Genomic DNA, 21291 nt, shown 5'->3' with positions numbered 1-21291 from the left:
AGCGGCGTGGCGGCGGCGGCGGCGGCGGCGGAGGCGGGGGCGGCGTTCAGCACCGCGAACAGCGGCCGGGTGAACGGGCTGAGCCGCCCGCCCGGCGCCATCGCCATGAAGGACCACGACGCCATCAAGCTCTTCGTGGGGCAGATCCCGCGCAACCTGGAGGAGAGCGACCTCAAGCCGCTCTTCGAGGAGTTCGGCCGCATCTACGAGCTCACCGTCCTCAAGGATCGCTTCACCGGCATGCACAAAGGTACGGGGGGCGGGGGGCTCCGCGCCTGCCGGACGGCGTGGCCAGGCGGGGCGACCCGAGGTGGGACAGCCCCAGGGTGGGAGAGCATGAGGTGGGACATTCTGAGGTGGGGGGACACCCTGAGGTGCGACAGCCCCAGGTGGGACAGCCTGAGGTGGGGCTACCCCTCCGGTGGGACAGCCTGAGGTGGGACGGCCTGAGGTGGGGGATACCTTGAGATGGGACACCTGGGTATGGGGCACCGCTGAGGTGGGACACCCCGAGGTGGGGGTGCCCCTCAGGTGGGACAGCCTGAGGTGAGACGGCCTGTGGTGGGGCACCCAGGTATGGGGCACCTCTGAGGTGGGAAACACTGAGGTGGGAAACCCTGAAGTCAGAGTACCCCTCAGGTGGGACAGCCTGAGATGGGCACCCATGGTCTGGAAGTACCCCAGGTATGGGGCACCCCTGAGGTGAGGCACCCTGAGGTGAGGTACCCCCGAGGCAGGGGTACCCCTCAGGTGGGACACCCTGAGGTGGGCATCCATGGTCTGGAAGTACCCCTGAGGTGGAGCACCCTGGTATGTGGCACCTCTGAGGAGGGGGCACCCCTGAGGTGAAGGAACTCCTGAGATGGGGCACGCAGGTATGGGACACCTCTGAGGTGAGGTACCCCTGATCTGGAGGTCCCCATGAGGTTGAGGGATCCCTGAGGTGGGGATACCCCTGAGGTGAAGGTACCCCTGAGCTGGGGGCACCCTTGAGGTGGGGCACCCTGAGACTGAGGAACCCCTGAGTATGGGGTACTCTTGAGGTGGAGCTACTCCAGTATCAGGCACCTCAGTATGGGACACCCCAATATGGGGCACCCCTGAGGTGAAGGTGGCCCTGAGGTGGAGGCACCCCAGTATGGGTCACCCTGGTATGGGTCACACTGGCTTGGGGCACCTCTGATGTGGGGGCACCCTGATATGGGACATCCTGGCATGGAGCACCCCTGAAGTGGGGTACACTTGAGGTGGGCTACACCTAAGGTGGGGTACCCCTAAGATTGGGGTACCCCTGCGGTGGAGGCACCGGTCGAAGGTGGACATACCCCTTGGATGGAGACACCCACCTGGGGTTGGGAGCTGCCGTCCGACTTGGGAGCATCCCAGCAGTGTTTCGGGCACCCGCTTGAGCTGGGGGCACCTGTCTGGCATCAGGGCACCCACATGAGTTTTGGGCACCCCTGGAGTTGAGGCACCCCTGGAATGGAGGCACTCACCTGGAATATGGGCACCCACCGCCGATGGGGGCACCCAGCTGCCTGTGCCGTGTCCTGGGCCTCTGTGACCCGGCAGGACCGGGCTTGCTGCCAGCCTGGCCGGCAGGCCGGCATGGGGCGCAGAGAACCTGGCACCCCGAGCGGCGGCGCCCTGAGGGGCTCCAAGCGTACACCACCGAGGTCTTTACGGAACCCCCCACCCGTGAGCTGGGGGTCCGTGGCACCGAAGCGGGGTCAGGGCACCCCGGGTGTCACCCAGACAGGATCTCATGTTCCTCCGCACACTGTTGCTGAGCCCCGTGCCGTGGGGCCACTGGGACTTTGTGGGAAGCCGAAACTTGGTGCAGATGCTGCCGCATTGGTGCCCTTTGGCCGTGGGGCAGCTGCGCGGACTCCATCGTTCTCGGCACTGCCACCTCCAAAATGTCTCCGTCTGCCTCCGAAGTTGCTTGCATCCCCAAAAAATGGGATTCACACCTTGCCAGGCCCCCTTGGAGCTTCCTCCAGCCTGGGCTTCAACTGCTGTGGCCCAGACACGTGATTTAATTGCAGACGCTCCTGTAATTCGGACAACATCCTTCCTCCCGGTGAGCCTCCAGAGCGGGAGTGCTCCTGCTCCAGCCCTCCAAACTTCTCCCGAACACCCTGGCACTGTCCACATCGTCGCCTTCAGGGGGAAAGGGTGAAAAAAATAGGGGGGGATAAAAGAGCAGAGAGGAGGAAGCCGGCTTGATTGCGGATGGTAAACACTGGAAATGGCAGCGGGGCTGAGGCGAGCCGCAGGGCTGACCCCCCCCTTTCCGCCCGCGGTGGGGCTGGTGTTTGGCTGGGGGGGATCTCTCCTTGCTCCCTGCAAGGGCAGATGTCCCCAACACCCGGGGGCGGGCGAGGGACCCCATCCCTCGGCATCCCCCCGCCCCACTGCCATGCTCCCTCTCCTCCCAGGCACGCTGATTGTACTTATTAAGAGTTATTAATACTTAATCAGCTGGCAGATTTAATTGTGCCAATATTAAAAATGCATCAATGTCAATTTTATTCATTAAATATTTACTTTGTTGAAGGGAAACTGTTTTGCTGCTGTTTTAATATCACTTTCAGACGCTTTTGGATGTGACCCCAGCAAATCGGGGGGGAGCCCTCGGGGAGGGGGTGGCGCAGCAGGAGCACCGGGGACCCGGGATGCTCCGGTGGGAATGGGAGAGACGGAGGGGAGAGAACCTGGACCCCGTCTCCGGGACTCGCTCGTCGCCGCCAGCTCCGGGAGAGCGAGCGAGCGGCTCGGCAGCGTGAGTCAGCGTGGGAAAACCTCGCCCCAGGCGTATTCCCGATTCCCGAAGCGCCGTGATGTCGGATGAGCCAGAGCGCCTTCGCCACACGAGCCTCATCCCAGGGAGGATGCTCGGGGCTGGGAGAAGCGGTGGCAGCAAGCTGGGATGCGTGGCCTCGACGCCTGGAGATCCGCTTCCCGGGGGGGCTTCGCCTGCGGCTTTCCCCGGAGGTCGGGGCTGGAGCGCTGCTGCCCGCACGCTGCCAGACTCGCTGCCCGCTCTTGCCTTGCTCCCTCCTTCATCCCGTTGCTTCGTCTCTTTTGTACTGAGATCTCCCAGCTGGTTTGGGGGCTGAGCTGTGGCCCCGCGGGTGGCGGTGCCCCCCTGGGTGTTGTGGTGATGGCTGCCAAGGTGCTGGGGTGCTGGATGTCAGAATGCCAGGGTGCCAGGATGCCAGAGTGCTGGGTGCCAGGGTGCCAGATATCAGAGTGCCAGGATATCAGGGTGCTGGATGCCAGCGTGTCATGGTGCTGGATGCCAGGATGTCAAGGTCCCAGGATGCTGGATATCAGAGTGACAGGATACCAGGGTGCTGGGTGCCAGGGCACCAGGATGCCAGGGTTCCACTGTGCTGGATGTCAGAGTGCTGGGTGACAGTGTGCTGGATGCCAGGGTGCCAGGATACCAGGGTGCTGGGTGCCAGGGCACCAGGATACCAGGATGACACTGTGCTGGATGTCAGAGTGCTGGGTGACAGTGTGCTGGATGCCAGGGTGCTGGATGTCAGAGAGCCAGGGTGCTGGGCTGCTGGGTGCCATGGTGCCAATGTGCTGGATATCAGGGTCCCAGGGTACCAGCGTGCCAGTGTGCTGGATGCCATGATACCAGGGTGCTGGATGCCAGGGTGCCAGGGTAGGTGCCAGGGTACCAGGTTGCCATGGTGCCAGTGTGCTGGATGTCAGAGTGCCAGAGTATCAGGGTGCCCCGGTGCCAGGATACTGGATGTCAGAACGCCAGGGTGCCGGGGTACCAGTGTGCCAGTGTGCTGGATGCCATGGTACCAGAGTGCTGGATGCCAGGGTGCCAGGATACCAGGTTACCATGGTGCCGGTGTGCTGGATGTCAGAGTGCCAGAGTATCAGGGTTCCAGTGTGCTGGATGCCACAGTACCAGGGTGCTGTATGTCAGGATGCCAGGGTGCCAGTGTGCTGGATGGCATGGTACCAGGGTGCTGGATGTCAGGATGCCAGGGTACCAGGGTGCCAGTGTGCTGGATGGCATGGTACCAGGGTGCTGGATGTCAGAGTGCCAGGGTACCAGGGTGCCAGTGTGCTGGATGGCATGGTACCAGGGTGCTGGATGTCAGGATGCCAGGGTACCAGGGTGCCAGTGTGCTGGATGGCATGGTACCAGGGTGCTGGATGTCAGAGTGCCAGGGTACCAGGGTGCCAGTGTGCTGGATGGCATGGTACCAGGGTGCTGGATGCCAGGATGCTGGATGTCAGGGTGCCAGGATGCCAGGGTGCCAGTGTGCTGGATGTCAGGGTGACAATGTGATGGATGCCAGGATGCCAGGATGCTGGATGGCAGGATATCAGCATACCACGATGCCGGGCTGCTGGGTGCCAGGGTGCTGGGTGTTGGAAGACAGGATATCAGGGTACCAGGATGATGGGCTGCTGGATGCCATGGTGCCAGGGTACCAGGGTGCCAGGATGCTGGATGTCAGAGTGTCCGAATGCCAGAGTACCAGGGTGCTGGGTGCCAGGGTACCAGGGTGCCAGTGGGCTGGATGTCAGGGTGACAAGGTGATGGATGCCAGGATGCTGGATGGCAGGATATCAGCATACCATGATGCTGGGCTGCTGGGTGCCAGGGTGCTGGGTGTCAGAGTGCCAGGATGCTGTGTACCAGAGTGCCAGGATGCCAGCATGCCAGGGTGCCGGGCTGCTGGGTGCCAGGGTACCAGGGTGCTGGATGTCAGGGTACCAGGGTGCCGAGATGCCCCAACTCTGTATCAGCCGAACCACCTGCTCCCTGCGTGCCTGGGGCTTTGTGGTGGTGCCGGGCCGGACACTGACCCCATCTCCCCGTCTCCGCAGGCTGTGCCTTCCTCACCTACTGCGCCCGCGACTCGGCCCTGAAGGCGCAGAGCGCCCTGCACGAGCAGAAGACGCTGCCGGGGGTAAGTGACACCGGGGGGTCAGGGTGACCTGGGGCGGGGGACGGTGACACCTGCCTGGGGCGTGGGAGCAGGAGCTGCTCCAGCGGCCGCAAACCGAGGCATTGATTTTCCTGCCGCCCGCGTGCTGTTGTGCTTTCTGTGGGCTCCGACCTCCCGAGCTTAACAAAGTGAAAATAAATATTTAATTATTCGCCTAAATAAAAATCAATAGGGCCGCTGGTTGGCTGGGGAAAGCGCCGGGGCCCAGGAATATCAATCCCTGCCTCGGGTGAGCGGAGTTGATGGAGGGCGACGAGGTTTGCGGGGACGTGGCTTCCTGAGCCGCGCTCTAGCCCGGGGTGCTGTCCATCAGTAGGCTTAAGAGTTAACAGCCCACTTCGGCAGCCTTGAAGAGGTGCGGGGTCAGGCCCTGCCTGTGTCCCCTTCTCATCTCGCGCGCCCACGTGTGTATGCGTGCGTGTGCGAGGTGTATGGCTGCTGTGGCTGCTCACTTCTCACCCTGCGCCCCCCCCAGGGGGTGAGCACAGACACGGGTGTGCTGGGACGTGCCCCTGCGTGGGGACACGTCTGTGTGCACCCCTCTGTGCGTGTGTGCACCCGCCGGGGCGCACAGCTGCAGCTGGGTGGGCGCCTGTGTGCACACCCTGGGCACGTCCCCGGTAGCTGCGCGCACCCCTCTCCGCCTGTGCTCACACCCTCTGTGCTTGTGCGTGGCCCCTATAGCTGTGCTCACACCCCTGACCCTGTGCTCACCCCTATAGCTGCGCTCACCCCCTATAGATGTGCTCACCCCCTATAGATGTGCTGACCCTTGTAGTTGTGCTCACATCTCTGTCCCTGTGCTCACACACCCTATAGCTGTGTGCACACCCCCTATAGCTCTGCACACCTCTATAGCTGTTCACCCCTATAGTTGTACAGCAGCACTATAGCTGCTCACCCCTATAGCTGTGCTCACCCCTATAGCTGTACAGCACTATAGCTGTGCACACCCCTGTAGCTGCAAACCCCCTATAGCTGTGCTCACCCCTATAGCTACTCACCCCTATAGCTGTGCTCACACCCCTATAGCTGCACATCCCTATAGCTGTGCACACCCCCGTAGCTGTGCTCACACCCCTATAGCTGCTCACTCCTATAGCTGCACACCCCTATAGCTGTTCACAGCCCCTATAGCTGCTCACCCCTATAGCTGTTCACAGCCCCTATAGCTGTGCTCACACCCCTATAGCAGCTCACCCCTATAGCTGTGCTCACCCCTATAGCTGCTCACCCCTATAGCTGTGCACACCCCTATAGCTGTGCCCACACCCCTATAGCAGCTCACCCCTATAGCTGTGCTCACCCCTATAGCTGTGCACACCCCTATAGTTGTGCCCACACCCCTATAGCTGCTCACCCCTATAGCTGTTCACAGGCCCTATAGCTCTGCTCACATCCCTATAGCTGCTCACCCCTATAGCTGCACACCCCTATAGCTGTTCACAACCCCTATAGCTGCACACTCCTATAGCTGCACACCCCTATAGATGTACACCGCTACAGCTACACACCACTATAGCTGTGCTCACGCCCCTATAGCTGCTCGCCCCTATAGCTGCTCGTCCCTGTAGCTGCACACCGCTATAGCTACACATCCCTACAGCTGCTCCCCCCCCGCGCCCCCGTGTCCCCCGCCCAGGCCCCGCCCCTGTCGCGGCGCGCGGGAGGGGGCGTGTCCGGGCGGTGGGGAGGGGGCGTGTCCCGCCGTGGCCCCGCCTTCCCCCCGCTCGGCCCGGCCCGGCCCGGCCCGGCTCGGTGGGGCTGCGGCCGCCACGCCCCCGGACACGCCCCCCCGCGCGCCGCTGCGCGAGCCCGGCCGAGCGGAGCCGAACCGGGCCGAGCGGGGCCGAGCCGAGCCGAGCCGAGCCGAGCCGGGCCGGGCCGGGCCGGGCCATGCAGCTGCCGCAGGTGCCGGCGCCCGGGCCGCGGCCGCCCGTGCTGTGGGTGCCCGCCGGGTCTAAGATCCTCTGCATCGAGGTAGGGCCCCGCCTTTGTCTGCCGCCGGCACGGCACAGCACGGCACGGCAGCCTCGGCGTGCGCCGGGGCATCCGCACCCGCGGGGCGGGGGGGCTGCGCCCGGGGGGGTGCTGGTGTGCGGGGGTGGGGGCGGGGGGGGTGTGTGTCTGCCGCCGGGGATGCGGGGGGTGCTGGTGTGGCGATGGGGAGGGGTGTACCTGCTCCCAGGGATGGGGTTATGAGTGTGGGTGTTGGTGGGGGGGTGTACCTGCACCCAGGGATGCTGTGTGGGTGTTGGTGTTGGTGGAGGGCGGGTGTATCTGCTCCCAGGGATGGGGGGTGTCGGTGAGGAGCGTGTATTTGCACATGGGGACGCGGGGGGGGGTGAATGCATGTGTTGGTGAGGGGGGGTGTATCTGCTCTCCCAGGGATAGGGGGGTGTTGTTGTGACGGTGTGGGGGTTGTACCTGCACCCAGGGATGCTGTTTGTGAGTGTCGGTGTGGGTGAGGGGGGTGTACCTGCTCCCAGGGATGAGGGGTGTTGGTGAGGGGGTTGTATTTGCACGTAGGGATGGGGGGTGTGAATGCCTGTGCTGGTGAGGGGGGTGCATCTGCTCTCCCAGGGATGGGGGGGTGGTGGTGAGGGGGGGGTGCATCTGCTCCCAGGGATGCTGTGTGTAAGTGTGGGTGTTGGTGAGGGGGGTGTAGCTGCACCCAGGAATGGTGTGTGTTTGTGGGGGTGTTGGTGAGGGAGGTGTATCTGCTCTCCCAGGGATGGGAGGGTGTTGGTGAGGGGGGTGCATCTGCACCTAGGGGTGCTGAGTGTGAGTGTGGGTGTTGGTGTTGTTGGTGGTGGGGTGTATCTGCTGCCAGGGATGCTGTGTGTGAGTGGGGGGTGTTGGTGAGGAGGGTGTGTCTGCGCCTGGCGATGGGGTGCATGTGTTGGCAGGGCGGTTGTTGGCGGTGGGGGTGTATTTGCACGCAGGGATGGGGGTTGTGAGCGTGTGGGTGTTGGTGAGGAGGGTGTATCTGCATCCAGGGATGGGGAAGGGTGTTGGTGGGGAGGGTGTATCTGCACGCAGGGATGCTGTGTGTGAGTGGGGTTGTTGGTGAGGGGGGTGTAGCTGCACCCAGGAATGGAGCGTGTGTGTGGGTGTTGGTGGGGGGGGTGTATTTGCGGGCAGGGATGGAGTGCGTGCATGCCCGTGTTGGTGAAGAGGGTGTATCTGCACGCTGGGATGGGTTTCTGTGTTGGCTGGAAGGTGTATTTTTCCACCCTGGATCTGTGTGTGGGTGTTGTGTGTGTGTGTGTTTGCAGGTGCGCAAAGGGATGTGCTCGGGGGGGTGTTGCACCCACAGATGGTGCAGGGGGGTGTGTGTGTGTTGGTGGGGGTATGGTTTTGCCCCTGGGGTGTGCACAAGTGTGTGTTGGTGGGGAGGGTGTATTTGCACTCCTGGATGCTCTCTGTGTGTGTCTCTGTGTGCTAAAGGGTGTGCTTGCAGCCAGTGACTGTGCGCACGGTGGTGGGGTGTGGGTGTACGCGGGCCTGGGGGGTGGTAGCAGCGGGTGGGAGCACCCAGGGGTGGTGGTGGGTGTGTGTGTGTGTGTTCACGTGTGTGTGCACGCGCGCGCACTGGGTGTGAGCCAGGAAGCGGAGAGTGCGTGTGTGTGCCTACGGGTGTTGCGTGGGTACCGAGTGTGGGGGCTGTCCGGGTATGCGCAGGGTTGGGGTGTGCGTGGGTGGTGGTGGGGACGGGGTGTAGGTGCTGCTGGGGGGAGCCGTGGCCATGCAGGGGTGGTGACCAGCACGGGGTGTCCCTCTGTCCACAGAGGACCTCTGGGGGTCCCACTGCAGGGAAACTGAGGCAAGGGGCATTATGCCCCATATCACGGTGATGCCGGCTGTGCACTGGTGTGTGTGTGCCCGTGGTTGTGTGGGACCCACAGCTGTGGGGAGGGTGTTGTGTGGGCATGTGGCAGTGGGCAGGCGGGTGCTCACAAGGACTCTGGAATCGGGGTGTGTGGGTGTAGGGGTGTTGTGTGTGGGTGTACACAGGGCTGGGGGAGGTGTGCGGCTGCACGTGGGTGTGCAACCGTGCTAGGACGGATGCATGGTTGTGCGTGGGTGCACGTGTGCGGCGGTGTAGGTGTACGGTTGTGCAGGGGGGGTGCTGAGGCGGGTGTGCGGCTGTGGGTGGTGCGTGAGTGTGCACGGAGGATGCTGTGTGTGGCTCCGTGGTTGTGCATAGGGGTGTGCGGGAGCGGGAGTGTGGCTGTAGGGGATGCGTGGCTGTATGTGGGGGTGTGCTAGGGTGGTTGTGTGCCTGTGTGACTGTCCCCAGGCTGGCTGTGTCCCTTTGCTGTGAGTTCACCCCCAGGGCTCTGGCAGGGTGTTGCTGTGACGGGTGGCTGCCCGTGCCCAAACGCCTGTCGCCCTGCACCAGGTGTTGGCTGCCTGGGGACCCTCGGGGTGACGTGGGCAGCAGGCTCCCGCAGGCGCCTGCTGCTCCGGCATCAACCGGCGCCTCCGTGTTGGCTTTTGGATGTGTGGTGGCCTGCTGGATTCTCTGGCTGTTGGGTGCCAGGAGGAGGAGGATGACACCGAGGAAGGAGCGAGGGCCAGAGGTGACCCTGTCCCATGGGGCAGGTCCCCCAGCAGTGATTCACCATGGGCTGGCTCTCCCCAGTGCCCAGACTGTTGGGGGGGCTCCGAATTTGTGTGGGAGATGTTGTCTGAGTGGTTGGGAGGTGGTTTGGCAACTAGTGGTGACCCCCTGGTAGCACACCGGTGTTTTGGCCATGGGGTGCTGTAGCTGGGACTCTGTGGGGCACCCATGGGTGACGGTGACTGTTGGGTGCTGGGACACCCCAGACAGGGTCTCCTGTGACCCTGGGTGCGTCAGTGTGTCCTTGGGGTGTGCGAGGATGGTGGGGAGAGGGCTGGGAGTTGGGGGATGGATGGGTGGATGTGTGGGGTGAGTAGAGGGATGGGCACTATGGGGGTGGAAAGGTGGGCGGTAGGGAGATGGGGGATGGATGGAGCGGTGCAAGGGTGCTACAGGCATGGATGGCTGTTGGGGGGTGGATGGGTGGGTGTTCGGGACATGGGTGGGTGCTATGGGATGGATGGGTGTTGGGTGGGTGGATGGATGGATGGGTGTTGGGGATATGGATGAGTTCTATGGGATGGATGGGTGATGAATTGATGGGTGAATCCTGGGGGGAGATGGGTGTACGGGTGGTCGTGTGGGTGTCAGGGATGGGTGAATGGATGGATGGGTGTTGGGGGGTGGATGGATGGGTGTCAGGAGGAGAGGGAGGTGGCTGAGTGCTTGGTTGGGTGTTGGGGGATGGATGGAGGGCTGTTGGGCAGCGGGGGGTGACCGTGTGGGCAGAGGAGCAAGGTGTGGGGCTGCTGTGGGGACAGACGGACAGGTGGGCACCGGACAACAGGACGCAGGGGTAGGTCTGGGTGGTCACACTGTCCGCCTGTGCCATGGGAGCCGGTGCGGGGGTCACCAAGCACCCTGGGGTGGGCATGGGGCGATGCCAGGGGTGCCAAAACCCCCTTTTGGGGGTGTCCACAGACCGGGGCGGTTTCTCCCCGGCGCAGTGCAGCAGCCCTGGGGTAGGTTAGCTGGTCCCCGAGGCCTGACATTTATAAACATCAGCCGCTCCCGGGGAATCAATACAGTTTAATAACCGGCAAGCGGAGACGGGAGACACATCAAAATGACACTCTGCGGCTCCGTAAATGTTATTCTAAATCATACTCGCCGGGTTTATTACATTAAGCATACAGCAGCGGGCACGGGAAATTTATTCCATCAAAGGCCGTCGCGCTGGTAAATGGGACTGGCCAAGGGGGTGGAGGGGGGCGCCCCCCCCCCCAAATGGGGTTCCTTTCCCCTGGAAATGGCAGGGGTACGGGGGACGAGGGGGATGTTGATCCTACGGGTCTCTGTGCTGTCACGGCCTCTGGGGTTTGGGATGAGCCGGATCCACCCTGGGATGGGGTGGATGTTTGGGGGGCCGGTGATGCAATGGGTGACACAAGGCAACCCCATGTCCCTTAGTGCCACCCTGCGGCTCCTGGGGGGTCAGTCCCCTCCCTAGAGCATCCCCAGCTCTGCGCTGACATTTCTCCCTGTGTTTCCCTGGAGACGAGGCGGTTGCTGTGGAAACCTCCCTCCTCTTCTTCCTTAGCCATCCTCTTCCTCACCCTGGGGCGAGGAACCGGGGGGGGGGGGGGGTTTGGAACTGGCACTGCCCCCACCCAGCCCCTAAATTTGGGGACACCCCTCCCCCCCAGGGGGACCCCGGGGTGGGGGTAGGCACCGGCATGGGCGCGACAGCGGCAGGGGTGTGTGCGGCTGTCCCCGTGCTGTCTCTGTCCGCGTGCCTGTGCGCGCACACCGCCCCGTCATGCGTGACATCCCGCCGTTGCCGTGGCGACCCCATCGAGCACATGGCTCGGGCTCTGCAGCATCGCGGGGGAAGCACGCTTGTTGCCGTGGAAACAGCTGTAATTGTAGCATTTTTCGGCTAAAAGAAGCTGTGGGGGAAAAGGAGGGGGGAGAGAGGAGAAATGGCTCCGTGGGGCAGCGGGCCAGGGATGTGTGCACTGGCCCGGAGTCTCCTGCTGCACACACGTGTCACCCTTGCAGGTACCCACGGTGGTGACGCACCAGAGGGGGCCAAAATGGGGTGAGAACGGGGAAAAGGAGAGCGGTGGCGGTGCTGCCGGAGGGGCCGGGGCTGGCTGGGTACTGCCGCCGCCTCTGCAGTCCTTTGCAGTCGAGGAAAGCGGGCAGGCGGCCAAGGCTGGCACCGGTGGCCCAACGGGCGCCTGCAGCACCGGGTACCCGTCCCCGGGGCCGGAGCATCGCCCTGTGCCCGCAGCATCCCCGCTTCAGCGTGGCCACGAGGCCCGGCTCTGTTCTTGCAGGTCCCTCCCCTGCACCAGGCTGGGGCCAAACCCTGCTCTTCCCCATGGAAGGGGTTCGGGGCGGGGGCACGGCACCGCCACTGACCGCCCGTTCCCGCTTGTGTCTTGCAGATGAACCGCCCCATCCAAGTGAAGCCGGCCGACAGCGAGGGCCGAGGAGGTAGGTCCCCCCTTCCCTGGCTGCCCCGCGGGAACGGGGGCTCAGGACCCCCCGGGGGGTGACAGGGGACGTGGTGGCATCACCGGGGCTGCCACGGGGAGGTTTGTTTGCAAAGAAACCCACAGAAGGAGCTGCCTTTGCTGGTGGCATCCGAACCAGAGCACAGAGCCAAGGTGATCTGGACTCTCCCTGGCCAGGGGGAGCGTCCCGATGTCATGCCAGGAACATCCTGATGTCATACCGTGACCATCCTGACGTCATACGTGACCATCCTGACGTCATACGGTGACCATCCTGACGTCATGCTGGGCAGAGCACCAGCCAGCTGCTCTCCGATAGCCCCTTCGTCTATCAAACAACCTAATTACCTGCCCAGTGCTACCTGTGGGGACCCCAGCAGGGTGAGGGTGCAGGAGTCGGCCACACATGGCCCGAGCCCCTCTCAAACAGAAACCACTGACACCCCCTCCCCCCCCACCAAATTCTCCGTGGATTTTTCCAGGCTGAGTTGATAATTTGGGCAAAATTGCAGGAATCGGATCAAAACCCCCCGATGCTTCCCGGGGCCGCAAGCAAGCACTGGGCACGCAGGGGCAGTGGGATGCTCACGTGGGGCCGGGGTGAGGGGACGTCCCCCTGTTCAAAACACGTCATTAGATGCGATGCGAGCTGGTCCCGGCATGTCCCAGAGGGACCTGGCAAATAAATTACCCACTTACGGAGCATAATTGGTGAAGGATTAAAAATCGATGGGCGAGCTGGGGCGCCCGGCCCTGGCCCCCTCGCCCAGGAGGTGATGCTCGGCCGCTCCCCCCGGCCGCCTTCACCGGGAGATGGTTTATGTTTAACTAGACAACACATGAGCCCTATTCCCTTAACTAATTTTCCCGGTACCTTAACGGACAGAGCATTAATCGTCTCCTGCCATTATTTATTTATTTCCCCGGCAACGCTCTTGACAGGGTACCTTATTTTCTTTGTCAAATGCCATTAGCGCGCGGCGGGAGCGCGCGGCCGCGCAAGACAGATGCTGGTAATAATCATGAAATTCTCATTATTTACTCTCCCTTCTCTCGTGTTTGGGTTATTTATGTCCCGTGGGCATGGCCGGAGGCTGCGGGTTATTCTGCGAGTCGATCATACGCAGGCGATCGCCACTGTTTTGCGGGCTTGTGGGCTCTCTTTGTTTCCCAGCTGCATCCCGCATCGGTGCCAGGGGAGCCGGCTCCTCCATCCCTGGGAAAAGCCCCAGCTCTGGTCCCTGAAGCGGGAGCCAGCTCTCCTGCCTTCACCCATAGGCGATTTCCCTGCAGGAGAGATTTTCCCCATCCGAGCGTTTTGTAGGATGGAAGTGATAAACCCTGTGCCTTTGCCGCTGGATCGGCATCGCTCCCTCCCCAGGCTCCGGCATCACCTGGCTGTGTCCCCTCCGCGCACAGTTTGCAAACCAGGGATGCGGGGATGGGATGGTGAGTGGCATCCCCCTCTCTGATGGGCTTGGTTTTGTTTTTAGAAGACAGGAAGCTCTTTGTGGGCATGCTGGGGAAGCAGCAGAGCGAGGATGATGTCAGGCGCCTCTTCGAACCCTTCGGCCAGATCGAGGAGTGCACCATCCTCCGAGGGCCCGATGGGGCCAGCAAAGGTGGGCTTTGGGGAGTCGCGTGAGCACCCCGCCGGGACCCACAGAGGGTGGGAGCCACCGGATGAGCTCCTGCGGCGGCTGAATCTGACCCCTCCCTCGTCCCCTCTCTGCCCTTAGGTTGTGCCTTTGTGAAATACGGCAGCCACGCCGAGGCGCAGGCTGCCATCAACAGCCTGCACGGCAGCCAAACCATGCCGGTAAGTGCCGGGCTCTCGCCCTGCCCTGTCCAGCCCCATGCTGCCTGCATAATCCAATCACCGGCTAATTTGATCCTCTCACTTAATTGGATCAAAATCCCACAGACCCGGCAATTTGTTGGCCGGATCGCCGTGGGGTTCATCCCTGCCTGGGTGCTGAGCCCCCAGGGGTGGGCGCGCGGGGCTAATTGCCACCGCACCGGAGAAAGGGGCTGTTTAATTAATGCCGAAGGTCATAATGGTGAACGAGGAGTGTGGGGGGGAAAGGAAACAGAGGTCAGGGAGACGCCGCCAGGGAGAAAAGCCGGCTATAATTAAACCTCGCATCGATCGCTGGCTGCTGCTGCCAAGCCGGGCAGTATCTCCGGGGCTGAGGATGCTGAGGCCGCTGCGAGCCAGCGGGTCCCTCCCCGCAGTGAGGAGATGTTTTGGGGGCACGGCCGGGACCCCACCATCGTCCCCGTCTTCCCCCTGCCCCAGGGCGCCTCATCCAGCCTGGTGGTGAAGTTTGCGGACACGGATAAGGAGAGGACCCTGCGGCGGATGCATCAGATGGCGGGGCAGCTGGGCATCTTCAACCCCATGACCATCCAGTTTGGCGCCTACGGGGCCTATACGCAAGCGGTAGGAGCTGGCGCCAACCGGGACCTGGGGGTTTTTGGGGAGCCCTGTGGTTGGCGGGGGGCTGGTTTTGCCTGTGAAAGCCTGTGCGGGACTGTGCCGATGCCGGTGGGTGCGGACGCCCATCGCGGTTGGCGTATCCCCATTTTGGGGCACAACAGAGAGGGTTTCGCTCCCCTCGGGTGAGGGTGGCATAACTGTAGGGCACAGCAGTCCCTTTTTTAGCATCACCTAGACCTCCTCCTGTCCCTGGGTCTGGCAGTGCAGTGGCATTTATCCCTTTGAGCCCCTGTGCGTGGGTGCAAAAGGGGGGGATGCTAATTTATCCTCCCCTCTCCCCCCTTTCTCTCTGCCTCTCGCTCGCTTTCCCCTTTTCCCCCCTTTCTTTCCTTAAGATCATGCAGCAGCAGGCAGCCCTGATGGCGGCCGCGCAGGGGACCTGCCTGAACCCCATGGCTGCCATCGCCGCTGCCCAGATGCAGCAAATGGCCGCCTTCAACGTCAGCGGGCTGGTGGCTGCTCCCCTCACCCCCTCTTCAGGTACGACCCCCCCGCCTCCCCCCTCCATTTGCCCCCCCCATCCTGCTTGACATCCTCGGGGCGGGGGGGAGCTGCCAGCGCTGACGCCTCCCTCCTGCAGGTACGAGCACCCCCCCCGGTATCAGCACGGCGCCCGTGCCCAGCATCGCCACCCCGATTGGGGTGAACGGCTTCAGCCCGCTGCCGCCGCAGACCAACGGGCAACCTGCCTCCGAGACCATCTACACCAACGGCATCCACCCCTACCCAGGTAACCCTCCCTCCTCGCAGCCTGACTGGGATGGGGGGGCTCCTCCACGTCCCCCCCGGGCTGGGGACGCGCGCTCGGCTCACACAGCGGGCTCCGGGGGTGCTTCCCATGCCGGGAACACACCGCGATGAACCGCATCACAATGGCATCCTGGGCTGCATCAAAAGAACCGTGGCCAGCAGATCCAGAGAGGGAATTCTCCCCCTCTACTCTGCTCTGGTGAGACCCCACCTGGAGTGCTGTGTCCAGCTCTGGAGCCCTCAGCACACGGACATGGACTTATTGGAGCGGGGCCAGAGGAGGCCATGAAGATGATCCGAGCGCTGGAGCCCCTCTGCTGTGAGGACAGGCTGAGAGAGTTGGGGATGTTCAGACTGGAGAAGAGAAGGCTCCAGGGAGACCTTATAGCAGCCTTCCAGTACCTGAAGGGGGCCTACAGGAAAGCTGGGGAGGGGCTGTTTGCAAGGACATGTAGCGATAGGACGAGGGGCAATGGTTTAAACTAGAGCAGGGCAGGTTTAGATTAGACATTAGGGAGAAAAGTTCTTTCCAATGAGGGTGGTGAGACACTGGCCCAGGTTGCCCAGAGAGGTGGTGGAGGCCCCATCCCTGGAGACGTTCAAGGCCAGGCTGGATGAGGCTCTGAGCAACCTGATGTAGTTGAAGCTGTCCCTGCTGACTGCAGGGGGGTGGGACTAGATGGCCTTTAGAGGTCCCTTCCCACCCAACACATTCTGTGATTCTATGATCCCCACTGAAATCCCTCCTCCCGTGGCATGGCCGCCTTTGTGAGCGTGACGATGCCCTGGGCTCTTACAATAGGGTGGGGAGCGGCTCCGCTCGGCTGAGAGCCCGCTCCCATGGGAGCTGCTCATCCCTGGGTTTCTCTTGCTTATTCTCTCTTCCTTCTCCCTTCTCTTCTCTCCCCAGCTCAAAGCCCCACGGTGGCAGATCCCCTCCAGCAAGCCTACGCAGGCATGCAGCACTATGCAGGTCTCAGACTTCGCTTCGCTCTTCTCCCCTCATTTCTCCTTATTTTTTTGGGGGGGGGCGGGGGCGGAGCGGGGTGTGAACGTCACCTTGGGGTTGAACCACAGGACTGGGGGCAGCATGCTTAGGTGTGGATTAGCGTGGTGAGCGTGGGGTGCCCTACCCTGGCAGGAGCTCTGGGGTGATGCTGGTGCTGAGCACTATCCCCTCGTCCCCACCAGCACAGATGCGCTCCCGGCATGGCTCTCCAGGCAAATTTTGGATGGAAGAAAGTGAGTTTTAACGCCCACTGGGCTGAGAGAACTCCATGGGGGAGAGCTGGTGGCAGTACCCAGGAGAGGGAACAAGGTTTGGGCGGTGATGGCGAGACGGCTCCATGCTGGGTCCCGCCGACATGCCAGACCGCTGGTAGAGAAGGCCGAGAAGACACCAGAACACCAAAAATCCCTGGATGTCCGTCGCATGGGTGGGCAGATGGAACGCAGAGAGAAGGGAGTCAAAGCATCCTATGGAAGTACATCGAGCCTGGCAGTCATTTAATTAGGAGCACTAATGGAGATTTTCAACAGAAAATCAAGTTTTGGACTCCAAATTATTGGGTGTTTTCAACCAAAAATGCCAGCTTTCCTCAATCTTGAGGCCATATTACTGCTGCCACCAGCGTCCCTCCTGGGTGAGCCATTCCTGCATCCCAGGGGGTGCCAGGAGACCGGGGCCGTGCTGGCAGGGATGGGAAGGGCAGAGCCCATGGCCCCAGGGCCGGAGAGGCACCTCCACCAAGAGTAGCAGTGGGGGACATCCCCGTCCCCAGCCCTTCCCAGGGCTGTGGGGGGAGCCGCGTGGGTGCCGGGGTCTCAGCTCCACGTTTCTTTCTTCCAGCAGCGTATCCCACCGCCTACGCGCCCATCAGCCAAGCCTTTCCTCAGCAAGCGCCCATCATCCCGCAGCAGCAGCGAGAAGGTGAGGCGTTGTGGGGGGGCACCCCACCGCGGGGCTGGTGGCTCCTCGCTCCCCCCACCCCGGGGTGACCCCCCGCCTCGCGGCTGACGTGTGGCTGTCCTTTGTGTGTCACCCAGGTCCCGAAGGCTGTAACCTGTTTATTTATCACCTGCCCCAGGAGTTCGGGGACGCGGAGCTCACGCAGATGTTCTTGCCTTTCGGCAATGTCATCTCTGCCAAAGTCTTTGTGGACCGTGCCACCAACCAGAGCAAGTGCTTTGGTGAGTTCCGGTGTGTGGCTCTCCCCGATGACACAGCTCGGAAGTCCAGCTCTCCCAGGCATCCCAGCTCGGGGGTTTGGCTCTCCCAGGCGTCCCAGCTCGGGGGTTTGGCTCTCCCAGGCGTCCCAGCCCAGGGGTTTGGCTCTCCCCAATGTTCCCAGCTCGGTGTTCCGTCTCTCCCCAATGTCCCCAGCTCAGGGTTCCAGCTCTCCTCAATGTCCCCACCTCAAGGGTCCAGCTCTCCCTGATGTCCCAGTTCAGGGGTCCAGCTCTCCCTGACACCCCAGGTCAGGGGTCTGGCTGGGCCAGCTCTGATGGGTGACCAAAGCCACATGGTGGCTGGAACCACACGGCTCTCTGTCCCAGGGCCAAAGGGCAGTTTTTTGTCCCACACTGTACCAGAACAGAAGGACGTACCCTGCTGGTGTCCCCTCTTACACTGTCCCCCATGTCCTCAGCCCAGCGCACCTGACCATGCGCCTGCCAGGGAGGGCTGGTCACCGCTTGCCACTTCCATGTCTGCTCACATGGCCACCATTGCCACCAGCACGCTCTGGCCTGCAGACCTGTCACCACAGTGTCCCTGTAGCCTGTGTCACCTTGGTGGCCCCACAAATCCTGTCACCCTGGTGTCCTCAGACACCATCACCCTGGTATCGCCACAGACCTGCAGACCTTGGTGTCCCTACAGATCCCATCACCTTGGTGTCCCCATAGACCCTGTCACCCCAGTGTCTCTGGAGACCCCATCACCTTGGTGTCTTTGGAGGCCCCATCACCCAGGTGTTCCGTGAGCCCACAGCCCCCATCACCTTGGTGTCCCTACAGTCCCCATCGCTTTGATAGACCCTTTCACCCCAATGACCCCACAAATCCCATCACCTCAGTGTCTCTGCAGACCACTCCAGCGTCCCTGTGGACCTTCGTATGCTGGTGTCCCCACAGACCCTGTCACCTCGATGTCCCCGCAGACCTTGGTGTCCCCAAAGTTGGCATCAGCCCATCACCAGGGCTGCGCCATTACCCCACAATCCCCCTCTCCCAGCCCCCCAACCTGGGGCTCCTCCTGAGGCTGCTGGCAGGAGCATCCCATGGGATTTCCACGCCTCGGTGAAGTAAAGTGGCAACCTGTGATGTTTACGGTGACAAACTCCTCTGTCGCCTTGTCCCCAAGGTTTCGTCAGTTTTGACAATCCAACGAGCGCTCAGGCAGCCATTCAGGCCATGAACGGCTTCCAGATCGGCATGAAGAGGCTAAAAGTCCAGCTAAAGCGGCCGAAAGATGCCAACAGACCCTACTGACCCCTGCTCACCCTGGCCCTGCGGAGAGGTATGGGGGGGTTGGGGGGAGCCTGGCCCTGCTGCACCTGCTGCGATGGCCCAGGGGACCTGGCGGTGGGGCTCAGCTCACCTAAAGCATCGCAGGTGCCGCAGTTTCTCCAAAAATGTCCTCGAGTGTGTGTGGGGGGGTCTCTGCAGCCAAGACCATCTGTGTGTGTGTGTTTCAAACTGGGATTTGGGTCCTTCTCCCCGTCCCTCTCTCCATCCTTCCCTCCATCCCTGTCTCTGCCCATCCTTCCCTCCTTCCCTCTCCCCGTCCCTCTCTCCATCCTTTCCTCCCTCTCCCCATCCCTCTATCCATCCTTCCCTCCATCCTTCCCTCCGTCCCTCTCTCTGTTCTTCCCTCTCTCCGTCCCTCTCCCCATCCTTCCCCCGTCCCTCTCCCCATCCTTCCCTCCGTCCCTCTCTTTGTCCCTCTCTCCATCCCTTCCTCCCTCTCCCCATCCCTCTATCCATCCTTCCCTCCATCCTTCCCTCTGTCCCTCTCTCTGTTCTTCCCTCTCTCCGTCCCTCTCCCCATCCTTCCCCCCGTCCCTCTCCCCATCCTTCCCTCCGTCCCTCTCTTTGTCCCTCTCTCCATCCCTTCCTCCCTCTCCCCATCCCTCTATCCATCCTTCCCTCCATCCTTCCCTCTGTCCCTCTCTCTGTTCTTCCCTCTCTCCGTCCCTCTCCCCATCCTTCCCCCCGTCCCTCTCCCCATCCTTCCCTCCGTCCCTCTCTTTGTCCCTCTCTCCATCCCTTCCTCCCTCTCCCCATCCCTCTATCCATCCTTCCCTCCATCCTTCCCTCTGTCCCTCTCTCTGTTCTTCCCTCTCTCCGTCCCTCTCCCCATCCTTCCCTCCGTCCCTCTCTTCGTCCCTCTCTCCATCCCTCTCTCCATCCTTCCCTCCACCCCTTTCCCCGTCCCTCTCTTTGTCCCTCTTCCCGTCCTTCCCTCCATCCCTCTCCCTGTCCTTCCCTCCGTCCTTCCCTCCATCCCTCTCCCCGTCCCTCTCCCCATCCTTCCCTCTGCCCCTTCCCTTCATCCCTCTCCCCGTCCCTCTTCCCGTCCTTCCCTCCATCCTTCCCTCGCTCCCTCACCCCGTCCCTCTCTCTGTCCTTCCCTCACTCCCTTCTCCCTGCCCCTCTTTCCATCCCTCTCTCCATCCTTTCCTCCATCCTTCCCTCCCCGTCCCTCTCCCCATCCCTCCTTCCCTCCCTGCATCCCGCGGGACACAGGCTAACGGCCCCTGTGCTGTTTTGCAGGTGGGGCGTCCCATGGTGTCTGACGACTTTCCCCTTCCCCAAGTGCAGTATCCAAACCCGTAACTCTCTTTCTTTGCAACGTGTCCCGGAGGAGGAGGGAGGAGAGGAGGTGACGGAGGAAACAGCGAAGAAGAGAGCCATTCTGGTCGTAGCTTTTCTTTTCGTTTTTGGTATTTTTCCCAAACCGGTCTTGTTTGTTACTTAACGGGAACGAGAAGAGAGAGGAAGACGAGGAAGGAGGAGAGCGATGCGGCGCTGGGGCTGAGATTTACCGCCGGCCATTTGCCGGGACTCACTGAATCCCTCGCCGGGAGGAAGGACGACAGTCCCGGGCAGCCGGGATACGATCTACCTTTGTTGTTGTTTTTTATTTTAAAGCACTCATTTGCTGCTACCGATTTCCCAGGAGAAACGAGGAAAAGAGGCTGCAAACGGATTCTTATAAACCAAAGCCGGTGGGACGGGACCAGCCTCGGGCGCTTCACCTGGACGATGCTTGTTTGGAGAAAGGAAAACGGCAAGATTTTCTTTTTTCCCCACGTCGGGGATAAAAAAAAAAAAAAGGATCAAAGGATGTTGGACTTATAGAAGATATATATAAATAAGTATATATATATATATATCCCATGGAGCAGGGCAGCGGGACACGCGCTTCCCCCTGCTCGTCACTGGCACAGGGACATAGGATTACTTGTTTCAGAGTCATATCATTCCTTAGAGTTTAGGGACCAAAGGACTATTGCTTTTTTTAAATATATCTATAAATAAATTAATTTAAAAAAAAAAAAAAAAAAACAAAAAACACAAAACAAAACACACACGAAAAAGAAAACAACAAACAAAAAACGGGAAAGAAGATGAAACAAACAAACAAAACAAAACAAAACAAAAAACCAAACAAATTAAGAAGGTTGAGGAAAAACCTCGGGCGTTAAGAGCTGCGAGCATTTCCTAGAGGGCTCGTTTTGGGGGGCCGATTTGTGGGGCTCAAGGGCTCGGTTTCGGGGGGGGGGGCGGTTCACGGCTGGGGATAAGGGGGATGCAAAGGGGGGGGGGTGTTTTTTGAGGGGGGGCGCTGTGGTAGCTCCCCCAGCCCCCCAGCCGCGATGGGAGCCAGCGCCGGGGGAGTCAGGGTGGTGGAAAGCCCCCTCGGTCGCCACCGGGCGAGGGCGAAGCGAATGCGGT

At 61.7% G+C, this 21291-nt stretch overlaps 1 protein-coding gene across 1 annotated transcript; it reads left to right on the top strand.

The window, feature by feature from the left end:
* Positions 1 to 67: 67 nt before the first annotated feature.
* Positions 68 to 20779, top strand: CELF6 (CUGBP Elav-like family member 6). Its single transcript, XM_054214082.1, has 13 exons — positions 68 to 250; positions 4870 to 4952; positions 12012 to 12060; positions 13574 to 13702; positions 13820 to 13899; positions 14380 to 14523; positions 14916 to 15060; positions 15161 to 15310; positions 16241 to 16303; positions 17180 to 17260; positions 17377 to 17520; positions 18695 to 18850; positions 20107 to 20779. The coding sequence occupies exons 1-12, from the start codon at positions 106 to 108 to the stop codon at positions 18820 to 18822; spliced, it is 1341 nt and encodes a 446-aa protein (XP_054070057.1). The 5' UTR covers positions 68 to 105; the 3' UTR covers positions 18823 to 18850; positions 20107 to 20779.
* The last annotated feature ends 512 nt before the right edge of the window (positions 20780 to 21291 follow it).

Source organism: Rissa tridactyla, chromosome 9 (genome assembly GCF_028500815.1).
Source record: "Rissa tridactyla isolate bRisTri1 chromosome 9, bRisTri1.patW.cur.20221130, whole genome shotgun sequence".
NCBI classification, from domain to species: Eukaryota; Metazoa; Chordata; class Aves; order Charadriiformes; family Laridae; genus Rissa; species Rissa tridactyla.
Note: the sequence above shows the minus strand (reverse complement) of the source record. Positions and strands in the feature narration are given on the sequence as shown.